Source organism: Rhinolophus ferrumequinum, chromosome 16 (genome assembly GCF_004115265.2).
Source record: "Rhinolophus ferrumequinum isolate MPI-CBG mRhiFer1 chromosome 16, mRhiFer1_v1.p, whole genome shotgun sequence".
In the NCBI taxonomy this organism is placed as follows: domain Eukaryota; kingdom Metazoa; phylum Chordata; class Mammalia; order Chiroptera; family Rhinolophidae; genus Rhinolophus; species Rhinolophus ferrumequinum.
In genome coordinates, this window is record NC_046299.1 from 25883180 (window position 1) to 25907754 (window position 24575).

Sequence of the window (24575 nt, forward strand, 5' to 3'; positions counted from 1 at the left end):
CTCACCCTTTGCTTCTTCTCCTAACATCCTCCCTTTCCTTTCTCTCTCCTCCTGATTCTTCCCCTCCTTGTATTTACTTCTTCCTGTTCACTTTTCACCCATTCCTTTCTCTTCCCTTGGGATGAAACTGGCCAGGGCACCCCTAGCCCAGGAGCTCCCTGGAATTTCCTGCTAGCAAAGGCCTGCTATCACTCCCCACCTGCTGAAGGGTTTTTTCTCTTCTTATTCTTGAAACCATGACCGTGAGCTCATGTCTGTCAGAAACCTGGCTGGACTGGCAGCTGGATATGCCTATCCACCAAGACCTACCCACCAAGGCAGGGCCAGGATTTGGGGAGGTCCTGGCAGCTGGCAGTGAGAGGAAGTGAGGCCGGATTGGGGGCATGTCAAAGGAAGCTGGCACGTGGCAGGTGGCAGAGGCTCAAGAAGGCAGTTGGTGTTAGGAACATGAGGCAGGAGGCCACACGTGTGGCTGAGTAAAGACTCAGCTACAGGGAAGTAAGTACGATACCTGGACCCCAGGATACTAGTCCCTGAGCACCTGGGTCATGGGGCAGGGGACCAGGATGGGAGAATGATACAGACACTCAGTTATGGGAGCTGGAGGTACCCGACAGAGCTCTGTCAGGAGACAGTAAGTGCAGGTACTAGGACTCGGGAACAAAGCAAAACAGGAAGACTAGCCTTAAGAGTCAAGATGGAAGTTCCCTGCTGTTGATCTTGGGCTCCAGTGAGGTTATTACTGGCTGAGCATTTTAAGCAGGCACAGAGAGCTGTACAGTCAGGGGTCCACCATCACTTTCTCTTTTACTGTCCTCCTCCCTGCATCCATCTCTCAGCCAGCCCTTCAGACTGCGAAGCCACCCCACTACAGTATGGGAAAACCTCAAAGCCCCCAGGCCATCTGGGTACAGAGTAACACAGTGAGCAGACATCTACCTACATCACTGCCCCCAGGCTCCCCAGCCCTGAGCGGTGCTGACCTTCTAACCAGACCTGTCTGGGATCCTATAACGTCCTCCTGTATCTAGTCTCCCTTTCCCAGGTCTGCCCTCTCACTACCTGGAGAAGTTTGCCTGTAGCATGTGCTCCCAGTTCAAGCTTTTCTGAGCTCTCTTGGACCAAATGAAAGTCCACCATATTTGTGTCTTCTTCACAAGAGCTTCTGTCATTGTCACTCCTACTTGCCTCCCCTCAAAAGTCCATTCCACACATCTGACACGTACAAGCCACTCTTAACACAAGTACACCTGAAACTTACCAGTTATCTGATGAATATGTGCTCCTTAGGAACAAGGGACAACCACCCAATACAACTTGGTTTGAGAAAAGGCGATTTCCTCATACTCTCTTAACCTCGTCACTTCTTTCACTGTTTATGGCTTCTCATTAGTTACTATAGCTGCTTTTCCACACCTCACATAACATCCATTTCTTCTGGGACAACCAAGCCTAAAATACCGTTCCACAATCCCTTATCTGCAATTGCAAAAATTTCCAAATCTCTGAACATTTAGGTGGATTTTGGTGTTTTTTGTTTGTTTGTTTGTTTGTTTTGCAAGTTTAGTGCCGAAACTCATCTGGTGACAAAATCAAACCTACATTGATGTCAGGCTACTTTATCCTCACACCCACTTGGTGTGAACAGTCATATATCTCACTGCAGAAATAGTAATGTGGCTGATTACAAGACGCTACCCAAGGCCTCACAGAGGATGTTTCAGAATGTATGATACCTTCTGGATTCCACAACTCCAGGGCTTGAGGAACTGTACCAACCTTTCTGTTCTTTTGCAACAGATCTATTGGAACAGAAGCATCTCTAAGATCTGAGATTCCCTGGCCTTTTCTCACCATCTGGAGAATGAGAAGACAGCCGAGTGGATCAGGAGGACCACAAGGAAACCAAAGACAGCAAAGCTGCTGATTTGGAGAAAGAAGGGGTGACTACGTGTAACTGTGAGCAATGTGTGGAGCCCCTCTGAGCCTGACCTACAAAAGAGAGCTAGTTCCCGAGGGCCCCTGCTCCAACAGGCTTTCAGGATTGTCACAAAGGTATCAATAGATGGGAAAACAATCTGTGAGACACACAAAATGTGAGACACACAAAATGTCTTGAGCTTTTAGAAAATGAAGTGTTACATACATAACCTTTCGAGAATTTTTTTTGAAGAGTAACTGTTTAATTGGAATAAATGAACCAGCAAACACTGTGTGTTCACTATGTGCCCAGTTGCACGCTGGGTTCAAGGCTTCAACATGTTTCGTGGTGATGTGGGGGTGGGGGGGGCACAATTCAGTCCATAAAGTGTGCAAGTAGGGTGTGTCTGTGCAGTTGTGAGGGTAAGATGTCTACCATGAGATAGGCCGGGGAGGGCTGGAGTTCTGAGTGGACATGAGCTAGTGCATGGACGTGGAAGACATTAGCAGAATTAGAAATTATAGGACCAGGATGGCCTGGCCCGCTGGCTCAACCCTTGCAAGTTCAAGTGCAGAAACCGGACTGCATTTCCTAGAGAACTTCCTGGAGAGAATGTTCTCCGTCATTTCCTACATTGCTCTGTCCTTCCCCAGCACGTCTGGTGTACTGCACCCTTACTTGGTTAGCTGCAGGAACAGGAACGTGTGAGATCATTGGTGCAGAGAGCCTATTCACATCTGGATGGCTAATGCTGTTCATTACTGCACTGGTTACTAAATCTGTCAGGTTTAGGTGACGTGAGGCTCCACAGCTGGGGCTGCTGCTCACAGCTTCGCCTGCAGAGAGAGGTGAGAACAAAAACCAAGAAAGGTGTGCTCTGTTGCTTGGGACTGAGGGAAACTGGTTAATTACCAGTCACTTGATGTCTCCGAGTTGGGAGTTTCTGAGTGAGAAACACTCATAGATCAGACAGAACATGACAACCTGCAACTTATTTCCACATTAAGAGGGTTGCGGGGACCAAGACGTGGAGGCAAGTTTGGAGACAGTCTCTCAGGTGCCAGGGCCTTCACCACATGACTCAGATGCCCTCAGACAGGCGGGTGGCACGATGCAGTAGGTACAGAGCCGGCTGGACTCCTTATGGAGAGTGTTGGGGAATCAGGTGTGCCCTTGGGGTGCCGGCTGTTTGCTATAGGTGAAGGGTCTTAATCCGGGGTCCTAGATTAAGTTTTAAGAATCCATGAACCCCCTAAAATTGCATGTCAACATGTATGTATGTGATTGAGCATTTTTCCTGAGAAGCAGATTCATAACATTAATCAGATTCTTGAAAGGCTCAAAAGGGTTCCGTGATCCCCAAAAGGAGGGAGATTATAAACTACCACCCTAGTTTCCTAGAAAAACAGGTTGACATCGGACAGAGCCCCCGGGGAGACTCTAATTGATCCTGAAATTATACTCAAGTGGTGTGTGTGTGTGTGTGTATTTTTCTAGAAAAAGAATTCAACAGTTTTCCCCAGGTTTTCAAAAGGGTCCACAACCCTGAAAAGGTTAAGAATCTGAGCTAGATCCGGGGACCAAAAAAGTTAGAATTGCTATGCTTAGCTACTTCTTTCCAGAGGACAATCACACACCTAAAAAAACAGGGCCCAACGTAAGCCCTGGGAATGCTGCTTAAAATTTGGGGATAACCAGGTCTGGGGGCCCTCCATCAAAAAATACATTGGAGTCATTTTAAGAGTGAAGTGCCCAACCACCGGTGTGGTGGTCACAAAGGCATCAATAGATGGGAAAACAATCTTAGCTCCCTCCCTCTCTGATGGCATATTCCCAGGTCTTTCTCATCCAAAGCCCCGTTTCAGAAACCCAAAGATCTTACTTATGGAAGCTTAAAGTTCATTCGGTAAGGCCTTACTGAGCACCTACTATGTGCCAGGCTCTATTCTAGGTGCAAAATGAGATTTAAAGGGTGTTATTGATCTAGGCTCGTTTCCTGCCCGGCACACGGGTATTTTGGGGCACTGCTGACCAAGCGCGCTCTTCCCAAGCTTAGCCCCCGCGGTTCCTGGTCCTGAGAGGCAGAGGCCATCCAACCCGCCGCAGTGGGCTGGGGGTCGAGGAGGCGGAAGCAGTACCTGTGAACAAAGCGGTGAGGGAGGCTGGAAGGACGCATGGGACCAGAGCGGGTGGGCCTGGCTCCGCCACCGCGCGGCTGGGCGGGGGCAGGCGGGGTTGAGTGGGGGCACTGCCGGCGGGCAGGCTGGAGGCTGGGGGAGGAGACGCTGCCGGCGGCCGCTTTCGCCACCGCGCCTGATCTCCGAGCTGTGCTCGCTGGCTCCCCGCCCTATGGGGCCCGTCGCGAAGCTTCGCTCTCCATACTGAGCAGTCCCCGGGAGGCGCTCGGACACGTTCCCAGGCCGGATAAAGATCAGCTCGGCGCTCGCTCCGCAGCGCGAATCTCGCCACCTGCGCGGCTCGCGCGGCCGCTCCGGCCTGGCCAGGCGACGCCAGATCGGTCTCTGGGGGAAACGGGAAGGCAGCGCCGCTGCTCCCGCCGTCACCCTTGGCCCTGAGCGCAGGGGTGGCCGTGAGGCCCAGGAGCTCGCCGTCCTCCCTTCCCCTCCCCCTTGCCTTCCTTCCCGGCGCTTCCTCCCGAGGGACCCCTGCTTCCCATCGGCCCAGGACCCCAGCGCAAAGCTGGGAGCCCTAGCCCCCCTCGCCAGGCCCCGCTGCCTCCTGAAGGTTACGCGCCGGAGCGGCGGGGCGCAGGGGACGCCCGACCTCGCCGCCGCCCACCCCAGCGCCCGCCGCGCTGCGCCGGGCCAGTCTGGCTGCTGGCTGCTGCCACCGCAATCCTGGCTCCTAAATCAGAGCGGGGAGGTGCGCCCTACCCCCACCCGGTTCCCCGGGCTACCCGGGCCGCGATTGGCCGCGCGGGCGCCCACCACCCCCGGGCCCCGAGCTCCAGCCGCCGCGCCATTGGCTGCGGGGCTCCGCCAGCCTTTACATAAGCCCGCGCGCGCTCGAGTGGAGTTGTATAAAGCGGGCGAGCGGCGTCGGGGCGGGAGGCTCGAGGCCAGCCCGGGACCAGGGCTGGGAGCTGGAAGGCGGCGGCGGCTGAGGCAGCAGCGAGCGCCCGCGCTCCGACGCCCCCAAGCGGTGGGGCGGAGAGAGCAGGAGGATGGCTCCCAGCGCGGACCCCGGAGTGAGTACCCGCTCGGTGCCCCCACCTTCTCAGGCGGAGAAAGTTTCTCCCTCCCTAGGCTCCCCTCCTGATCCTCCCGCAGGGGTGGCAGGATTGCCGCTCTGGAACCAGGGAAGACAGAGACCGCCAAAGCGGCGGCGGCTTTACTTCCAACTTGCCAAGAGGCTCAGGACTCGACTGGCGCGCGGAGCCAGGGGTCTAGGCGGGAGCGGGGCCGGCGGTGGCAGAGAGGAGGTGTGAAGCAACAGACCTCCCAGCTGGCAGGGAAGGTGTTAGAGGTCAGCTGTTTGGGGAGGGGGCACCGGGGCAGGGAGGGAGCGGAGTAGGTGAGGAGGGTTGTGCTGGGGATATTGGGGAGTCACCCAGCCAGCCAGGCAGACTCAGCAACGGGCCGGGGAAGCTACTGGAAGCTGCTTCCAGGATGGGGGAGAGTCCTGGGCGGCTGGCGTTGCTTCCTGGAGGAGCCAAGCTCCCCGGCACAGCGCTGGGTGGCAGAGAGCTCCAGGAGCCAGCCCGGTGCGCGGCATAGCTGCCAGCTGCCTTTGCTGGACCGAGGTGTGGTCTCGTCGCTTTCTGCTTGTCTCAGGCAAGCCAGCTTCAGGCATTCCAGAAGAACCAGAGGTCTTCCTCTGCCCCGTGGGGGCACATGGAGGCTTTGATGTAGCAGCAGGCCAGGCTTGGGGGCATCCCCAGCAATGCAGTGCACTTCTTCACAGTACAGTAGTTGGGAGCCCTGGTTAGTCAGGGTTCTGCAGAAACCAACTGAAGAATCCAAAGTCATCCCAGGCTGGAGGGGGCATCCCAGAGTGGTGAGGAAATGCTCCTGGGTTTGGGGGGTGGGTAAGACCCTTCCTCTGGAAATGACTGATAAAGACTGCTGTTGCTGGTGGTAGGGCGTGCACCTAGGCTGGCTTCTCTGCGCCCCAGGAGATGCTCCAGCTCTCCAAGCGGGACACATTCTTGAGTCATACTTGAGACGTCTTCTGGGATGAGTGCAGGACTTCCCAAGTGAAACCATGTGGAAAAGAAGGGCAGAGGGTTCCCGGAATAGGGGACAACTATGTAACGCTGTCTTGAATTAGGAGAGAACTCACGTGGGAAGAGAAATGCTACTGATGGGAGAGTTTTTGACCCTGATGGCTTGGGGCTGGAGACACCCAAGACTGAATTAGAGCAAATTCAGAGAGTCACACTGTACCTCACTCTCAGCCATGAGGAAGAGGAGATGCAAAACGGGAAAGTGGGGACATGGCAGTTGTTCTAATATGGGCCTTGAGGAAGCATTTTCTCTCCCTCTGACTTGATTAAAAACATCCTTCTGGCAGCAGGTCCCTAAAGTCAATTTAAGAGGCAACGAAGAGTTCAGGGGCTTGGTGCTGGTACAGTGGACCACAATGAGAATATTCCTGTTTCCGGTTGATACTAATGGTCTCTGGAAAAGGTCAAAGGTAGGCTGCTCAGGTGGGGCTGTATCCTTCACCTGTACCTCATCCCTAAACATGGCTGGGTGTTTTGCACTCCTAGGATAGCTGCTTCAGCCTGGAGATCTTTTACGGGAGCTAGCAACCCAGACCCCAAGACCCAGCTCCACCCTCTGCCTGCAGTCAACATTTTTCTGCTGCATTTCCCAAGACCTTCTCTCCACTGGGAATTTGTACAGCGAAATACCTCCTTGTTGCTCTTTCTTCCCTTCTCTCCATCTGAGCTGCACCTGGTGTTCTGAACCCTGATGTTTATTACTTGGCACCTTGATGTCTGGTTAAGAGGTCCTATAGCTTCACAGGAGTGTACCTGTGAATGTGGGGACCAATGACCTATGAAATTCTAAGGAGAGAAACATAGGAAGGCAGTCCTTTTCAAAGAGCTTGTGACAAGTCTGTTCTCAGTCGTTCTTGCGGCCGGCTGATGCGAATGAAGCTGTCCTGCAGGCTTCTTGGTGTCCAGTAGGGGGCGCCAAAGGCACCCAGCTCAAGACCACTGACTTTCTTACTTCTTGCCCTTCATTGGCCATAGTAACTTAACGCTTTAAGCAAACTCAGGCCACGGCCCCCAACCGTCACCTTTATGATTGAAACCCTCCTGCCACATGCTTTCTGGACTTCAGGTGGTCCTGTGATGTCAGGTGCAATGGGGCAGGTGCAAGTACAACATTCCAAGGAAACAGAGCTAGTCCTCATCCCCACCTGCCCTTAGAGATCATTCCTTTGTGCTTGACGCTAGTGTGTTCTTTGAACTCATAAAGCCAAATAACGTTAGAGCTAGAAGAGAGGAACACTGATGAGCATCTAGTCTAACCTCCTCTCATCCCCCAAACTCACGTGCATACTTAATTTACAGATGACAAAACTGAAACCCAATAAAAGCAAGTATCTTTCCCAAGGTCATGTAGCTATTTGGTGGGAGAAAGAGGATTGGGTCTTAGGATTCCTAGTCCTCTCCTCAGAGCTCTTTCCACTCCATGACGTGCTTCCTCTTTACCATGGAGATGGACGGGTGTTCCCTGCACAGTAGGTACTCGTAATTGCTGACGGATCAGAACTAGGTAAACTGGGGAAATTTCCTTTGCATCTGTTATTCAGAGTGAGGAGGTGAGGAGCAGATAAAGTTCTTGTAATGTACATATACAGGTAATAGGAATTCCTAATGATTCTTTTCCCTTCCTCCATTATCTTGTCTCATTATTCCAAGCAGTCTTTTAGGCAAAAGCAGTGCATCTCCAGGTTTCTGTCCACGCATTTAGGAATCAGTCCTGCTCAGTCCTGCTCAGTCCTGCACAGCCGTCATGGAACCCAGAACTGGAGCCCTCCCTTTCTTCTGCTAAGGTGTGCTGGAGTGGGGGTCTCTGTTTAGCAGTCACCGTACTGCCTCTGAGACCTTCAGGACTTCGATCCTGGGTGAAGCAGAGATTTTCCAACCACTATTTGCCCATTCTCCCACTCTTGCTGCTAGCTACCCGCTCAAGGTCAGAGTGCTAGGATGTTCTATTTTTGCAAAATCCTCTTGTTCAGGCTTCTGGGGTGACCTAGAAGATACTACCACTTCCACTGCCCTTTTTCTATTCTGTGAGGCTGGCTGTCGACATCTGAGCTGGGCCCTGGGAAGGCGGTTTGCTGAATGGCCTGTGGGCTGCCCCCTCTGTTTCCTCTCCCACCCTGCGCCTTTGCACACTTTTTGAAGTTCCCCTCAGAGCCTCGGCACACTTGGTGGTGACCCTCAGGAGGAACCAGTATTGCCACACCAGAATTCCGAGAGGTGGATCCTCTTCCGTCTCTAAGGCTCACCCAGAGGATGCTTGTTGCCAGGGAAGATGCTTCCGTTTCCTCATCTCCTTCGGGTTCACAGACAAGTTGGGTGTTTTTCTTTGGGGGGAGGGTGGCAGTAGGATAATGGGGACCACCAGAGAGCAACAGTTCCTCCTTCACAGTGGGGTTCTGAGAGGCTGTGCTTGAAATCCACATCCGCTCCCAGTTCTAGCTGAAGACTTGTGCCAGCATGGTCTGGTTCTGGATAAGGCCAGAGGAATAATATTACATAAAATGTAGCTCTAGCACAAGATCTCTGGCTTTCTGTGTGAATGGGGGAGAGGATAGAGAGTTTGAGAAGTGATATTAGACACTGAGAGAACAAGAAGTTGCCCCTTTCATGAGCCCTACTAGATGAATGACACCTCACTCTCCCTGGAAAGGACACGGGCTTAGAATCTGGACCCCTGCTCATTGGCTTAGAGACTTTGGACAAACCGCTTCACCTCTGCATTCCTCAGTTTCCTCCTCTGCAACATGGTGAAGTTGGCAACCCTGGGATGAGGGTAGGACAGTGAAGATCAAGGAAGACAGTCTTTTACATGCCTCTGCCCTTGGTAAGATATACAGAGGTATTGGGTTGGGAGAAGACGTTATTGCTGGGAACTACACTGTGTCTTTCCTTTGCCAGCAAATGAGACCAAGTGTCCAGGTTTGCACATTAGCCTCTGCTCACAGCAACATCTGGGCTGATGGACAAAGCCTTCTTGGCAGGGCTCCCTCCTTGCCTTCTTCCCTCCCCCACCTTGGGGCTTTCATTTTAGGGTTCTGCCATGCTTGGGGAAGAGAAATTTTACAGGTCCCAGGATAATTCTGAATGTGATGGAAGGCCCTGAGCTATTGATTCCTAAGGAAGGATCTTTGTGCTGGGAGAAGCCTTCCTCGGAGCCCAGTGATTTAAGAGTGCTGACAAATCCGTGCTCACCGAGCCTCCTGCAGGCTGCAGATACAGGATTCCAGGCCAGCCGGGGCTCTGCGAGGGATTTCTGGGGAGCCTAGCTGGTTACTTAGGGGACATAAACCTGTGAACCCTCCTTAGGAGAAAGCTTGAAATCAATTGGTTCATTGTCACACCAAACACACCCTGGAGCACTTTAGGGCATTTAAGAAATGAGAAGCAGCAAAGGGCTGGGAGGTTGTGTTTAAGAAGTGTGCAGAAAGGTGTGAAGGGGTTCATTGGGGAAGAGGAGGGAACAGGAAGACCTTTTCCCACTGAATCACTCATGATCTTGACCTTATTGAAGTCCTTAGGTAGTGATGAGAGGAGTGTGTCCCAGACATGTAATTTCTGGAGACATTTTTTGGTTGTCAAAAGTGGGGTAGGGAGTGCTACTAGCACGTGGTAGGTAGAGGCCATGGATGAGGCCAAACATCCTACAGTGCACAGGACAGTACCCCCCACCCCCCAAACAAAGAATTGTTTGGCCTAAAATGCCAGCAGTGCCAAGGTTGGGAAACCCTGGACTGGAAGAGCATTACAGCACAGAATCAGAGCATGTGAAAGGTTTGAGAGATTTGAGACATATTTGCATCCAACTCTCCCACTTCACAGCTGAGGACCCTGAGATCCAGAGAGGTGAAGACACCAGCCAGGGTCACACAGCAAGCAAGTGGCAAAGCTGGTCTGGAACTCAGATCTTCTGTCTCCTGAGATTGACTTACCTAAACTCCCCCCAAAATTGTTGTGAAGATTAAATGTGAGCTGTGAAACCACTTAACAATTATAAATAAACTATTATTAATATTATTATTAAGAATTAGGGAGTTTGGAAAGTTCTATTTCTGGCTCTGCCACTGACTCATTGTAGAATGTTGGGTGTATCTGTCCCCCACCCTCATGCCTCTGTGTGTGTGTGTGTGTGTGGTGGGGGTGGGGTGGGGGTGGGAAGTGCTCTTAGCAACCGATAAGTATATCATAATCATTATCTTTAGAGAAATGTCCAAAGATTTGCCCTTCAAAAACCCTAGGCACTTTAAAAAAAAAAAAAAGATAAAAATTTTCCTTGAAAGAAATCATGTTGACTTCGTAAGAAGCAGAGCGTTTGCTTCTTGGAAAAATTCCAGTATCCTAGCCCTGTAAGTTGGTTCCAGCCCAGGAAATCTGATCAACATCCGGAGGAGAAACTGATAGCTCCACAAATGACAAGCGACTAGATTTGTCCCCACTCCCTCCGGGAAGGGGAGGTGGTGACTTCTCTTCCACCCTTTCCTGCTCAGCCTTCTTGGCACAGAGAAGTTCTGCAAGGAACTTCACGGAGGGAAGGGAAAGTGTGTTATTAGTGAATAAAACCTTATTTATTTAACAGGCATATTCTTAAAGATCTCTTCTAAGTGACATTTTGTCGTATTACTTTAATTAGCCACAGAAAGCTCTTGAGTACAAGGAGTGTAAGATGACCCTTGCTGTTGTTTCCAGTTGCTCTTACCTTTGTTTGCACCTGAAAAGTCCAGTGACAAGGGCACCGGAATCACTGCTGAGCTCAGGGTGTCCCGCTTCCCAGAAGTGGGACTGCAGGGACTTCCCTTCCTGACAGCACCCTCCACCTACCTGGAGATAAGCCCCAAGGGGAGGGCTCGAGTGGGTCTCCCTGCCCTGCCCTCCTTTGACGTCTGTCTTTAAGGACCCATGGTGACACCCAAATCCTGACACAGCTCAGAAGCAGGGGAATCAGAACCAGGCAGAGGAACGCTTGTAGGATTGGTGGGAGCAGCCGCCTTTGAGGTTTTTCACATAAGGCCCATCCCTGGTCTGACGCTGTTTGTGCTCAGGAGAGGGGGTTGTCCGTAGATCTCCTCCCTGTTGCTCCATGAATGTTCTGTGCGTCCAGGCCAGGCCCTGTGGCCTCAGGAGCTCAGTAGTCAGGAATGGAGCAGAAAGGCGCATTCCGTCACCAGCAGTCTCCGCATCTAAGTGATGTCATGTTCCCTTTCACCCTGGTCTCAAAGAACAGGCTCTTTGCTTGGAAACCGTAATCATGCACCTCCCATCTGAGAAGCTGTGTATATCCAAAGAGGCTTTTGGCAGGTGGGGAAATAAGCATCCCCAGAAGGAGAAATGCTGCCTTGCAGTGTGAGGGGGACGCGCGGGGTCCCTTGTTCTCATCTCGCACTCATTGCCCAGCACAATGCCTGGCACGTGGAAGGGCTCGGGGGGGGGGTGCTCGGTAGGGGAACAGATGAGTTCGTGAATGTAGGTGGCCACTCCGGGACAGCGGTAGTTCTTGCTATTTAAGTGGATCTCCAGACGGGGCTGGGTCAGTGAGCCCAGCTTCCCTTCGGGCTGGCACTTGGCACCAGGGCTCGAAACCGCCAAGGGCTCGCTGATCAAGCAGGCTTTGAGGAGCCTGTGCAGGGCCCACTCCATGACCTGGACGCCAGCTCTGAGCCTTGAGCTGGTTTCTCTTCCCCTTCACCACGCTCTGGATGCTCACGCCCCTCCCTTTCCCCTTCCCGCCAGGCCTCCCCAGCTCTAAGCAGATAGATAGGAGAATCATTTGGATTTCCACTGAAGACAGACTAAGGAGTGGATCACGGCTACACAGAAAAATTCTCAGGAGGATACTTGTAAATAGCAAGGTCCACTAATGCATTTTAAATGATGGGGGATGAGGGGGGGACCCACCCATAGGTTCACAGGCCTGGAAAAGAACTTTGGAGGTCACCCAGTGCCATGCCCCACCCCTGCCCCAGAATGTCCAAATCCCCTGTCATGCTGTCACTCACTTTTCAGAAACACGGCCAGCCTCTCCGTCCTGCCCACTGCTGCCCCACATCTAAAATGCCCTTTCTAAAACGCATGTCTTGGCCCAACTTCCAAACCTCCCCGCAGTGTGACTCCAGCCTCCTTACCTTGGCAAAGCAAGCGGTACGGGCCCCACTGCTGCCTGCATACAAGACCGCCTCCACCTCCTCCTGCACGCTCCCTTCTCTCTCCCTCCACTTCCACCCCAGACACCGCATTCCAGCAGCAGCCACTGCCTTTGTGGCATGCACCAGTGCCCGGTGTCACATCCATGCCTTTGATCCGTAGGCCCCCACCACCTGGAATGCAGCTCCCATTGGAATCCCCGTTCCCCTTCTCCAGAGAGCCTGTCCTGCTTGCCCTTCCCATCTACCTTGCCAGTTCATGCCTCCCTCCTAGGGGCTGAGCCTGGACTTTGTACCTGTTACTACTCTGTATCGTGACTCCCTCCTGGTAGACTGCAGGCTCTTTGACTTCAGAAGCCATGTCTTAGTCATCATTTCCAACTTGGCCCATAAGCATCTACTAAAATGCTTGCAGAATGAATGTGTATATTACAGTAAACTGAGGCGTTCCACATTTGGAAAGTAGTATTTAAGAAGTCAAAGAACTCCACTAGGTCCCTAGACAAATTAGAAACAGAAGCAAGTCTATTCCTCAAAGTCTCACAGGCCTGCACATTCCATTCAGCATTTGGCAGCTCGTCCTGGAAAGGCCTGGACTCCACCTCCTGCGACGTGTTCATTCAACATTTATTAGCAGAAGCACTAGTGTGCTTGTTGTTCCTGCTACCTGCCGTGGATGGACTTTCTGTTTGCCAGGCCCTGTGCTCAGCCCTTAACACTCTCATTTCATTTCCCCTTTTACAGACCAGGAAGTCTGTGCCGTTAATAATACTTATTAAGGATCTGCTATGCCTTGTGCATAAGGCTAGGAGACTCCATTTGTCCTCTCACTTCTAGAAACGCTATTTCATTAGACTGCTGGTCTCTGTGGCGCCCCCTAGCCTGCGTCCCTTGAGTTTTCATCTGCCTTTTCTGGAGCAGGACCAAGTCTCCTCTCTGTCTGAGAGCAGCTGCAGGCAGAGTCTGAGCTCTCTCCAGGTAGAGGGAAAGAGGAGGAAGCCTTACATTTCCTCGGTGCTGGGGAAGATGCATAGGACGTGGTGGCCCCTAAGGCGGGGGTGGAGGGGTGCACGAGCTGTAGCGTTTGTCTTCCCGGCTGGCACTGCAGACCACCAGGATGGGGACGGGGTGGAGAAACGCCGTGACTAATGCCAGTGACAGGCGTTAGCATGCACACTCCACGGGGACAAGGGCTTGTTCTCAGCTGTTTCCCAGTGTTCCGACCAGTGCCGGCATAGCATAGGTGCACAAGAATATTACTGAATGAGTGAATGACTGCAGACCAGCCTCCAGCTTTCTCTGCCACATGGGTCACAGCTTCTGTTTCCAGTCCTGCCCTCCCATGGCCTCTTCTGCACCCCGCTGCGAGTGTTCTTTCCAACACACCATTTCTGCCAGGTCCTTCTCTAGCTCTTCTGGCTCACATCTCTCACGAGGCCGCCACAGTCTTTTCCAGCCGCCTTAGCCACATTCACAGCTGCCCCCCGTTGTCCTGCCCCCGTCGCATGCTCCAGCCAAGCTGAGCCTCTTCGCACTACACAAGCCTGCTGGGCCACTGCACATGCTGGCCCCGCTGGCCAGTTCACCACCGCCTTTCTCCTAGGCCTTCCCCAGCTGTCCCTGATAGAAGTGCTTTCTCCTTCCACAGTCTTCCCATCTCACACAGTTTAAGACAAGTTTGGTGTAGTCAGAGAACACCAATTCTGGAGCCAGTCAGCTTAGGCACAAATCCGGCTCTACCATGTACTAGCTGTGTGATCTTGGGCAAGTTACTTAACCTCTCTGTTCCTTAGTTTCCTCATCTATAAAATGGGGACAATAGCAGTACCTACTTCCCAAGGTTACTATGAGGATTAAATGAGATCATGTATGTGAAGGGTTAGAGTAGTGCCTGGCACATAGTTGGCCGTAGGTTAAGTGTTATTACTACCCATTCCTCATTAGGACTTGTTACATGAAATTGCAGTAAAAAAAATCTTTGTTTGCCTTTTGTACACGGTCCGGTAAATTAGGCTGAAGTGCGACATGATCAGCTCTGAGATTTAAGAAGGGAGCTCTGATAGCCGTGTGAAAGTGGGGGGAGATGAGAGGAAGAGGAGGGGGCAGTCGGCAACTATTGCTGTTGCTCAGCTGAAGGACAGAGGGGCACATCCCTGGCCCTGGGGACGGAAAGATGGGGCAGCTTTGAAAGAGATTCATGAAGCAGAATTGACTTGGTGATCTGATCCAGTGGTTGTGAAGAATGAGGAAGAAGCAAGAGCCAAATATGACACCAGATTTTCAACCTGAGTGGCAGTGTTGAGGTTTGAAGGGGCCCAAGGGATACCATCCCACTTCCCTACTCAGGTTCAGGACCAAAGGAGAAGGAGAAAGGGGAAGGGAGAAGGGAAGAGAGAGGCCGGGTTCTGGCAGACGGAGATTAAAATGCCGCCCTCATTACAGGCTCTGGAGTGGGGTCCATGGGGCCTGCTGCTGCTGTTCCTGCACCTCCCACTGCAGCCCTCTCTGTGGGCACGGGTGCGGTTGAGCCTGCCTGGTCAAGCTCAGCACATGGCAGACTGCAAAGGGACAGCTCCAGAAAGGGCTCCCCATGCCCGGTTCTTCCACACCGACAGATCTGATCTAGTCCTCAGGAGGAGGTAGTAAGGGAAAGAGGGAGGCCAGAATATTGCACTAATCCAGGGTTTCTCAATCTCAGCATTACTGACCTTTTGGATAATTCTTTGTTGGGCGGCCATCCTGTGCATTGCAGGATGTTTGCCAGCATCTCTGGCCTCTACCCATTAGATGCCAGTAGTACCCCCACTTCCCTAATTGTGACAACCAAAAATGTTTCCAGACATTGACAGATCTGTGTAAGGGTGGGTGAAAGGATCAACCCCCCTCCCCCACCCCCCACACATGCCATTGAGAACCGCTGTTCTAGTCTCATGGAAGCTCCTCTGGATGGAAAAGTTGAGGAGCAAAAAATGAATGCTTCCTCCTAACTCATGACCCAGGGATCGGGGCCTTAATTAAAGCAGAGCTAGAAGGACAGCGGGGTGACAGCTGGGTCCTCCAGACCTTTGAGGAGTCTGCTCTCTGTCTGCTCTTCCTCCTCCTGCTTCTCCTGTCCAGCTAGTTTCTTAACATCCTTTAACGTTCAGCCTCACCCCTACCTCTGCAGCGGCATTCCCCAGCACCCCCCACTTCAGCTAACTTAGGTCTGTCTGTGCTCCCTCCTCCACAGCATCCCTCACCCTGTACTGCAGATGTGGATTCGCTTTCTCCCTGTGACCCCAGTACCACCGAGCACAATGCCCTGTTCATCAGGGACCCACAGGAATTGTCGCTGTGAGTGACTGAGCCACGGCAGCCTCTCTTAGCTCTTCTCCCGTGGAACTCCTTTGGGGCTCTCTGCAGATCTGGTGGCCCGGCCTCTGCAGGGCAGGGTGCTCCTACCGCTGCCTCTCTCCCGTGAGCCTCTGCCCTCCTACAGTGTCTGGAAAGGCTCTGTGCTCCCTGCTTATTCCCAATGTCTGAAGCCTTCAGGGCTCTTGCTTTTGTGAGAGCTTGAGGTGGTGTCCTTGGCTCTTTCAATAATTGCTAAATAACTGCTTGCCCTGAAAATCGCTCTGGAAGTCTCTCCCCAAAGCTGTCTGACCCCACTTCAGAGATCTAGGTTGCTTGGTTACCAATTTTCAGAATTCAGGAAGGTCCCGAGGCCACAGAAAACTGAGTTTGGCTGCATGTGACCGACAGCCGATGCCTAAAGACTATCTAACCTTAGCACTGTCTGTGAGAGGAGAAGGAGTGAGCAGGGAGAGCTGCCCTGCCTGGCCCCCTGGGCGGCCTTCACTAGCTCACTGAACCCTTGAAACCTTGACATGTCATATGATTCCCATGTTACAGGTGAGGACACTGAACATCAGAACGATGAAGGAACATGCCCAAGGTCACTGGCTGGTTTATGGTGATTAACTAGCCAGTGACCTTGGGGTTGACGTCTACATCCAGGTCCCTGACTCCCGGCTTTGGGTTTTGGTTTTTTTGTTTGTTTGTTTGTTTGTTTTTTCTCTCTTCATCCTGCTGAGGACTGTTCAAGAAGTTTGCTTATAGAGCATTTATAAGAAATTATTACTACAAAGCAATTCTTTCTCACGGCCTGAAACACAAGTCCTACCATCTCTCGCCTTGTAAGACCCCTCTTTGCCCCTTCCCCAGGCCTCCCCTGAAGCAGCAGCCTCAGCTCCTTACTGAGGCACTGCCACTCTGCCCGAGCTCTGCCTGTGAGGTGTAGCCACGCCTCTTCCAGGCTGCTCTGCCCCCGGCTGTCCTGCCATTGCACTCACTCTACCTGCTTCCTACTTAGTGCCATTCCCACCTGTGCACACCACTTGCACGGCTCTAATGCAGGTACCCGATGCACACACAAGCATTCAAGAAGACAAAAACTTCAGTTCCGCCTACTTTTTAATTTTATTTTTAACTTTTCTCCACGTTCTCCTCCCAGAAGATTCAGGTGTTCACAGGGGTGTGACAGGAGGCTCCACGTACAATGTGAGGTCATTCGGGGTGCCTGCTGCCCTGCTGCTTCAGGCAGTACCACCCTGCTCTGCTTGTTCCCCCAAACTCCATATTCCACCTCCTCCTTTGACATTCTCTAGCTAAATAGATTTTCTTCATATACGTCAACAAGCTGGTGATGAATTTTGGTATCAGAAACATTTTTCACTTCAAATTAGATTGCACCTTACACTCCCATCTGGGGACTGTGAGTCTGGGGCAGTGGTTCTCCACCCAAAGGACCCATTCACATCACTTGGGGAGCTTCTAAAAATATATAGCATGCAAGCCCCACCCCAGACCAACCAAATCAGAAACTAGCCGAAGGTCCTGGGCAGCAGCATATTTCTAAAAACTCCCCGGGTAATTCTGTTGGGCAAGCTAGGGTGTAGACCATTGGTCTAGAGCTTTCTACTACAAGTGAAGTCTACAGACCAGCAGCCTAGGAATCACTGGACAGCTTGTTAGAATGCAGAATCTCAGGCCCCATCCCAGACCTACCAACTCAGAATCTGCATTTTGACATCAAGGTCCTCAGATGCTTCGTAGGCACATTACAGTTTGAAAAGCATTACTTGAAGGACAGAACAGTTCTTAAATAAATATACGACAAGTTGCGTTCGAATCACCTGAAATCTTGTTAAAATGCATACTCTGATTTATTAGGTCTGGGGTGGGACCCAAGATTCTGCATTTTAACAAACTCCTCGCTGCTGCTGCCGCTGCTGTCCTGGGACCACTCCGAGCAGCCAGGGTTCAAGGAGCATTTCAAAGATTTCCTTCATCTGAGCCCTGACAGGAGAGGGTGGATATTTACCAGACCTCTTCCTAAATTTCCTCACCACAACTGTTTTCCAACCCACCATCAACACAGGCCCACAGCTTACCCTCTAACTGTCCACTAGTACTTGGCAGCCCGTGGGGGCATCAGGCGCCTTTGCCATGGCAGAGGAATGAAAAGTGAAGTGCAGTTCTCCCTGCCCCACGCTCACCCAGCTCCCCTGGGAGAGGCCATGCACCGGTCTGCCCATGGCAGGTGATCTCAGGGTCCACACTAATGGTGGTGTGTTTCTCTCTGGCCTTGGCCCTCGAGAGGGAACTACTGAAGAACTGTGCTGAAAAGCTTTTTGTTCAAAATATGTCTAATATGCTCAGAAAGGAGAAACACACATCTCGGTCTGAGGTTCATAGAAGAAGCCGGGGAGAAAAACTGATGAAGGTCTGTTTAAAAAAAAAAAAAAAAAAAAAAAAAAAAAAAAACGTCTTTTAATCCATTATAGAATTTTAGAGCTGGAAAGGACCTTTAGTGATCTACTCCCAAACCGTCCTTTTGGAGAAGAAAGCTAGGACCCAGCAAGAATGTGGTTTGCTCAAGGTCACCAAGCAAAATAGGGGTCAACCCATGGGAGTGTTATTTCTTTTAATCTTGCTTTAGGTTATTTATCTGGAAATGGATAACATGGAGCGGCGACTTCTTTCATATGGCTGCTTTAATTAAAAGTTCTACTTTTCACAGAAAAGATGAAAATCAAGAGGCCGGATCATGGTTCTTGCCCCTCGTGGCCTTCATTAAAAAATTTCTACCGGTTGCTTGTATTACCCTAACAGGGCCTGTCTCCCTGGTGGCGGTGACCCAAAGTGCAGGTCTGGTGCCTGGGAGGAACTAACTAGCCTCTCGAAGGCATACCTGATGCCACTTTTCTCTTTCATGCCCATTGCAAACGTTGCAAGCTGATCACAGCACTCTTTCAAGCCACTGCCAATCAACTGGATTTGGCTCTCAAGTTGAAACGCATTAGCCGTGCCTACAATAGAGGTCATACCTTGAAGGTCCAGTGACCTTCAGATCCATGGCACATTTCAGCATGTCTGCATTGGTTAGCAAATACACTTTAGCGTCTCATTTCCCCCAGCTGCTCATTAATCCAATTATGACTTTTCTCTATTCAACCAAACTTCCCTCCGAGTTGCAAACTCTCATCGCGATATGTTTGCCTTCGGTGATTAGACAGCCTAATAGCAGACGCTGTCTCATTCAGACATCTCTGTAATTGGGACTGACCTCACTCTGAGAGTGTGACACCCAACATGTGCCCTATGAGGACACTCCAAGAACCTCCTTCCGGGAAGGCTCGCCGTAATTAGTATCCGCCTGCAGTCGGAGCCCTGCCCCTGGGTCTCTCTCTCTCCAGCCTCTCCAGGAAGGCAGTACGGAGGCTTCGAATCATGTTTGGTTCCAAAGGCAGTGCCTGGGCCCTTCGCTTTGGTCTCTGAGTCCTGAACTGGAGCAAGCTTATTTGCTAGCAGGAGCGTCTGTCTCCACAATGGGGGAGTCAGTCTTCAGATCTTTTCTTCATTAAGACATCAGCCTCACTTAGCCTTGCTCTCAGCTGCCAGACGCACTGCCGCGCTAGCAGGAAAACTTCCCCAGGAGGGGGTTTGCTGCCTTCTGAAGGCAGGAAGGCAGCACCTTGCCTGCAGGACTGGACCTGAGCAGCCTGTGTGGGACTTGTGCCAGCAGAGCTTTCGAGCACTCTGTGAGTTCTGAATCTAGGCCTGCGGGCAGAGTCGCAGGGTGGTACCATCTGTAGCGTTCTGAGCGTCTCCGTTGCTCACACAACGAGTGGGTGGAGTTTTTCCACCTCCTTGGCCATTCTCGTCTGTCTCCTGGGTGTGTGCCACCAGCTCCCATGGCCCCAGGCTGCTCGGCAACACCCTGAGTTATGTTAGAGATATAATAATGAATTATACAATGGATTATACATAATTAATTTATAATAAAACATGCACTTGGAGAAATGGTTTAATTTCTCCAAGTGAATGATGTGCCGCCGCCAGGTCCTGCTGGAATACATTCCCTAACTACCTGCTTCCTGGTTGGAGGGGATGGCCAGCTGCCTTAGGGAGAGACCGTGGCCAGGGGAACTGCCAAGTCACAGATTCCCTCCAGCTACCTCTGGGGTATGACCTGGGAAAGATAATCCTTCACTGCCTCTACTTTTCTACACGTGGACACTCAGAGAGGTCTCACCGCTCCCCTGGACTGTTTGAGAGCTCTTATGTTCTTCATTCTCTCAATCTTGATCCCCGAGTATGAGAGATGCCTGCGTATTGATACTCTACCACTCCTTCCTTCCTTCATTCATCCACTCAACCAATATGCATTGAATGCCTGTTAGGTGCCAGATGCTGTCCTTGCCTTGGCGTTTGTGAGTGAACAAAACAGACAAAGGTCCTTGCCCCAATGGAGCTTACATTCTAGCAGAGGGAGATGGACGATAAAATCAACATAATGATTAAGTACATTATACAGTGTGTTATACAGTGATAGGGGCTATAGAAAAAGAAAAGGCAGAGCAGGGTAAGGGTGATCAGGCGTGATGGGGCGGGATGCAGTTTTAGAGAATGGTCAACACAAGTCTGGCGGAACTGGCAGCCTAGGAATTGCCTTGCTCTTGGTGAGCAGGGGAGGACGGCACTTCTGTGTCCACCTGGGGCTACATTTTCCTGGGCTGCTTGGGCTACAAGATCTTTTCCAGTAACGTTTGTAACGTTTGGTTTCAGATGTTCAGGATGTTTCTCTTCCTGCTGCTGTGGGGTCTGCCCCCCACTGAGGGGTCCCAGCGGGCTGAACCCATGTTCACAGCAGTCACCAACTCGGTTCTGCCGCCCGACTACGACAGCAACCCCACCCAGCTCAACTACGGTGTGGCAGTCACTGATGTGGACCACGATGGCGACTTCGAGATCGTTGTGGCGGGGTAAGTGCCTCCCACCCTGAATTTGACAGCTGTATCAGTCGGCTTTTGTTGTGATAAGGCTGAGTAACAAATAGCTCCAAAACCCAGTGGCCTGCAACAACACACACGCTCACTCACAGGTTTTGGCCGGGCTCAGGGGTGGCTCTGGTAGGCTACATCCTTGCCTTTTGCTACAGCATTGAGGCAGTGGAGGGTAGGGGGAAGAAAGGTGTTTGAGCCACAGGCTTTCCAGGGAGAGTGCAAGGCACTCTGTTCATATTTTAAGCCTCCTTAGTTATGCAAGTTTTGCTTCCTTTCAGTGGGACTCTAGCATCTCTACATAGAAGGGATTTACAGGGGGCAATTGTGATAGAAGGGGATGCTCTACGTTGTCTTTGCACAGCATTTTACGTAAGACTAAGGAAACATTAATTGCCCATTTCAAAGAAAGGAGGAAGATGGATTAAGAAGGATCACTAAACGTCCTCTAAATCATGCCTGGGTGCCGCCTGCTCCCTTCTCTCCTGAGAAGCAATACTGTGTAACAAGAAAAGCATAGGATTTAGAGTCCAAATAGCTGGAGTTCATGCCCCAGATCTACAACTCTCTAGTTCCATGACCTTAATCAGTACCTTACTTGCTGAGATTCAGATACCTCACCTGTGAAAACGAGGATGTCTGTAATGCCTTCTTGTCTTGAAGCCTATAATGCCAGTGCATTATAAATGATGCCAATTACATTAACAATTGTTATTTATTGTGCACTAATATGGACCAGGCACTGTACTAAGCCTTTCACATGCATCGTCTTATTTAATTTTCCTGACAACACTAGCAAGCATATTATCATCCCCATTTAGAGAAAAGGAAATTAGGTTCAAAGATGGTGAGCACCTTGCCCTCTGTCAAGTAAATAGTAAGTGGATGAGTCAGGATTTGAACCCTAAGGCTCCGTAATTCTAGAGCTGCTAAACTACACGGTGCAAAGTTTAGGTATCACTTGAAAAATCAGTCAACAATAAAACACTCCAGGGACTTGTCAACCTTTTTCTGGGAGACCTGAGCTTTTATGGCAGCACTGAATGAAGTAGCTGACAGGTAACTTTACTTGCATGTGACGGTAGAAAGCATTGGCCTTGGAATTAGAAGACCTGGTGTTAATTCTAACCATACCATCCAATCATGGTGAACCTTGTGCAAGTGCCTTAGCTATGCAGCCCCTACTTTCCTCATCTGTAAAATGGGCATATTGAACTCCCCCACTTACCACACAGGGCAGTGGTGAGGATCAGTGGTGATGATGTATAGAAAAGATACTTTGTAAACTGCTTTTCTTATTTCATTTCCCCATTTCTTCTACCTTGTGAAGAGAGGAAGGGGCTGCATTCCAGACCTAACAGTCTGTTTAGCACACCATCTGACAGAAGTTTCTGGCATGAAGTAGATGTTCTATGTTGGTACCATCCACTAGCCACATGCAGCTGTTGAGCAATTGAAATGTGGCTACTGTGACCACGGAACTGTTTTTTTATTTTGCCTCATTTTACTTATGTAGCCACATTTAGTTTAGCACAGTTCTGGTCTTTCAGAAGGAAAAAAAAATAAAGAAAACCTAAAGAGCAGAGTGTGATAGAAAAAGGAAAACTAGAAACGGTTGTCACTCCCCCTGTTGCCTGAGGTGAGGCCAGGGTGGGGCCAGGCAGCTTGTCTGTGTTCAGTTCTGTGTTAGGTTCTGGGACTGTCCAGTCACTCTCTGAATCAGAGAGAAGCCCTCCACCCCGGCCCAATCCTGCCACCCAGAGCCCTGTGCCACTCTGCCAGAGACTCTGGTAAAAGAACTCTGATGCATTTCCAAGGTGTTCTGATTGGCCCTGCCTCCTGCTAGGTGACACCAGCCTCCCCCAGTAGACTGTGGGGGCTGACAGAGAACAGTGGGCCAACCATTCTTCCTTCCTCCTGGGCTCCCCTCAAGTTACTAGTAGAAGCAAGCTCACCTTTCACCTTGGGTGACAGTCTCTAAGCTCAGGTCCCCATTCCACCCATCCTTTGATGAGCGTGGGACTGCCACTTCATCTCCTGAGCACGCAGCTTCTTTCTTTCCAAGTGCTAGGTATTCATTTCATCTTCCTTTTCAATGAAGCCTTTTGCTCTGTCTCTCAAGAAGTTTGCTTTCATGTCCTTTTGGTAGAGAAGCTAGACCATCATTTGTAATCAGCCTAGAGTAGGAGGTCCAAACTTTGTCCCACGTGCTGCTTACTGTGGGCCCTGCAGCCTTTGGGAGCCATCCTCTAGAAACAAGAGCCAGACCATTTTGGTCTTGATCCGGAATGAACTGGAGAGAGATAGGGGAAAGACCCTTGTCTCTTCTGCCAGGGAAGGGGTGAGCCAGGCATCCCCTGACTGAGAAAGCTGGTATTGCTGGGTGTTCTTCTGAAACACGATAATGCTCACCCCAGCAAAGCAGCAGAGTTACGTGGAGGACAGAATGTCGAAATTGGGCAGCCGCCCAGCTCCAGGTCAGGCCTGCGTGGATGTTACGAAGCATTGTGAATTCTCAGAGCGTCGGAAAGACACATTCTAATTTAAGTACCAAAATACATTCCAAAGGCAAATATAACTTTTTATTATCTCCAATTTAGGATGATTTGTCACTGTCCTCTTCTTTGGGCTGGATAATCAGGAGTTGACTATACAGACATATTTAAATCAGGACCTTGGGAGGTCATTTGGTCCACCCCTTGCCTTCCAATAAGGTCACACCTTAGTGGTTCGGGGAGGTTCCATTTATGTACAGCCTTCCGTGAGAATGTGTGCAGTCTTTCTGTAATCCAGCCCAATCAGTTACGTGAAGACTCTATTTGATTAGTCTGAGTCCCTCCCTCATAGTAGAGCTTAATAAGCCATTTTAACTTTTGTTTTGCTGCTGCCTTTGAGGATATAAACCAGTGGTCACCATCCTTTCAGATAATGGCAGCTAGGATTACTGCCCTGCCTTTCATTCTCTGTGGACTCCTTGGCAACATTTTTGACAGTGACTTTTATTCTATTTCATCCACCCTACACATCCATATTCTTCTCCGTTTGATTGTAGACTATTTAAGAATCACGTAGCAGGAATTGAAATTTTACAAAATTGAATATGATTGCTTTTACCTGGGGCACCTGTGGTCCAGTGCATGGCAGGCCCACTCTCTATTGTATTATAGACCTTTCCATTAGCTGGCCCCTGAAGGCATTTATGTTTTCCTCCTGGGATAATGGCCAGCTCTTCAGTTTATAAGGGACCCTGCACTTGAACTTGTCTTGGATTTGTTGACCTTGTAGTGTGTCTGACTCAAGCCCTGTTGCTTTGAGTATTTACTCTTTGAATAGGTTTGTTTTGTTTTGCTTTTTCGGTATCCTCGTTCTGGGTATTGATGGCATTGATTTTGAGCATGTTGCGGATGAGTTTGTGTTGTGTTTCTGTTTCTTGAGTTAATTGTGATGGAAGGCATGTGTGTGCCTCTGACTCTGGGAGGAGCAGAAAATGACCGCCCTTTGTTCTGCGGGGCTGGGGGAGGGAATGGGCAGGCTCTGCGCCTCTGCCACAGCTGGGCGAGTGCCACCGCCTGTGGAGGGCTTATCTGTTAACTGGCATGTGCGTGACTGCGATCTGCGTACAGTCTCCTCCCTAACTGGTGAGGGGAAAACTTGATCACCTCCAGAGATGTCTGCGCACGCACAAACCATTGCGGATCTTCAGCACCGGTTCCCTGGGTACACAGAAAGCCCATTGGCTTCCCCTTTTCTCAGTGCAACGATATACCCAGTCTGCGTTGTCATGTAGCCTGGAAAGGAATTCCTGTCGGTGTCAATGTTGCACAATTCCTTTAGAAAAGCTTTTGTTTCCTGGGCTATCCCCAGAGGTCTGAGATAACCCACCGCCCCTGCCCCCTGTCAGTTTCCAACAGGAGTTCTGCTCAAATGGAAAGATTGTAATGGTTGTAAAGTTT

The 24575-nt window shown here is 50.8% G+C and overlaps 1 protein-coding gene across 1 annotated transcript in view; it reads left to right on the forward strand.

Annotated features, from left to right (window-relative positions):
- Positions 1 to 4751: 4751 nt before the first annotated feature.
- CRTAC1 (cartilage acidic protein 1) overlaps positions 4752 to 24575 on the forward strand; it is a 132744-nt gene continuing 112920 nt past the window's right edge. Inside the window, exons 1-2 of the mRNA XM_033129768.1 lie at positions 4752 to 5129; positions 20408 to 20604. Of these exons, the coding sequence (XP_032985659.1) occupies positions 5106 to 5129; positions 20408 to 20604 (221 nt within the window). The 5' untranslated portion in view covers positions 4752 to 5105. The remainder of the gene's footprint in view (positions 5130 to 20407; positions 20605 to 24575) is intronic.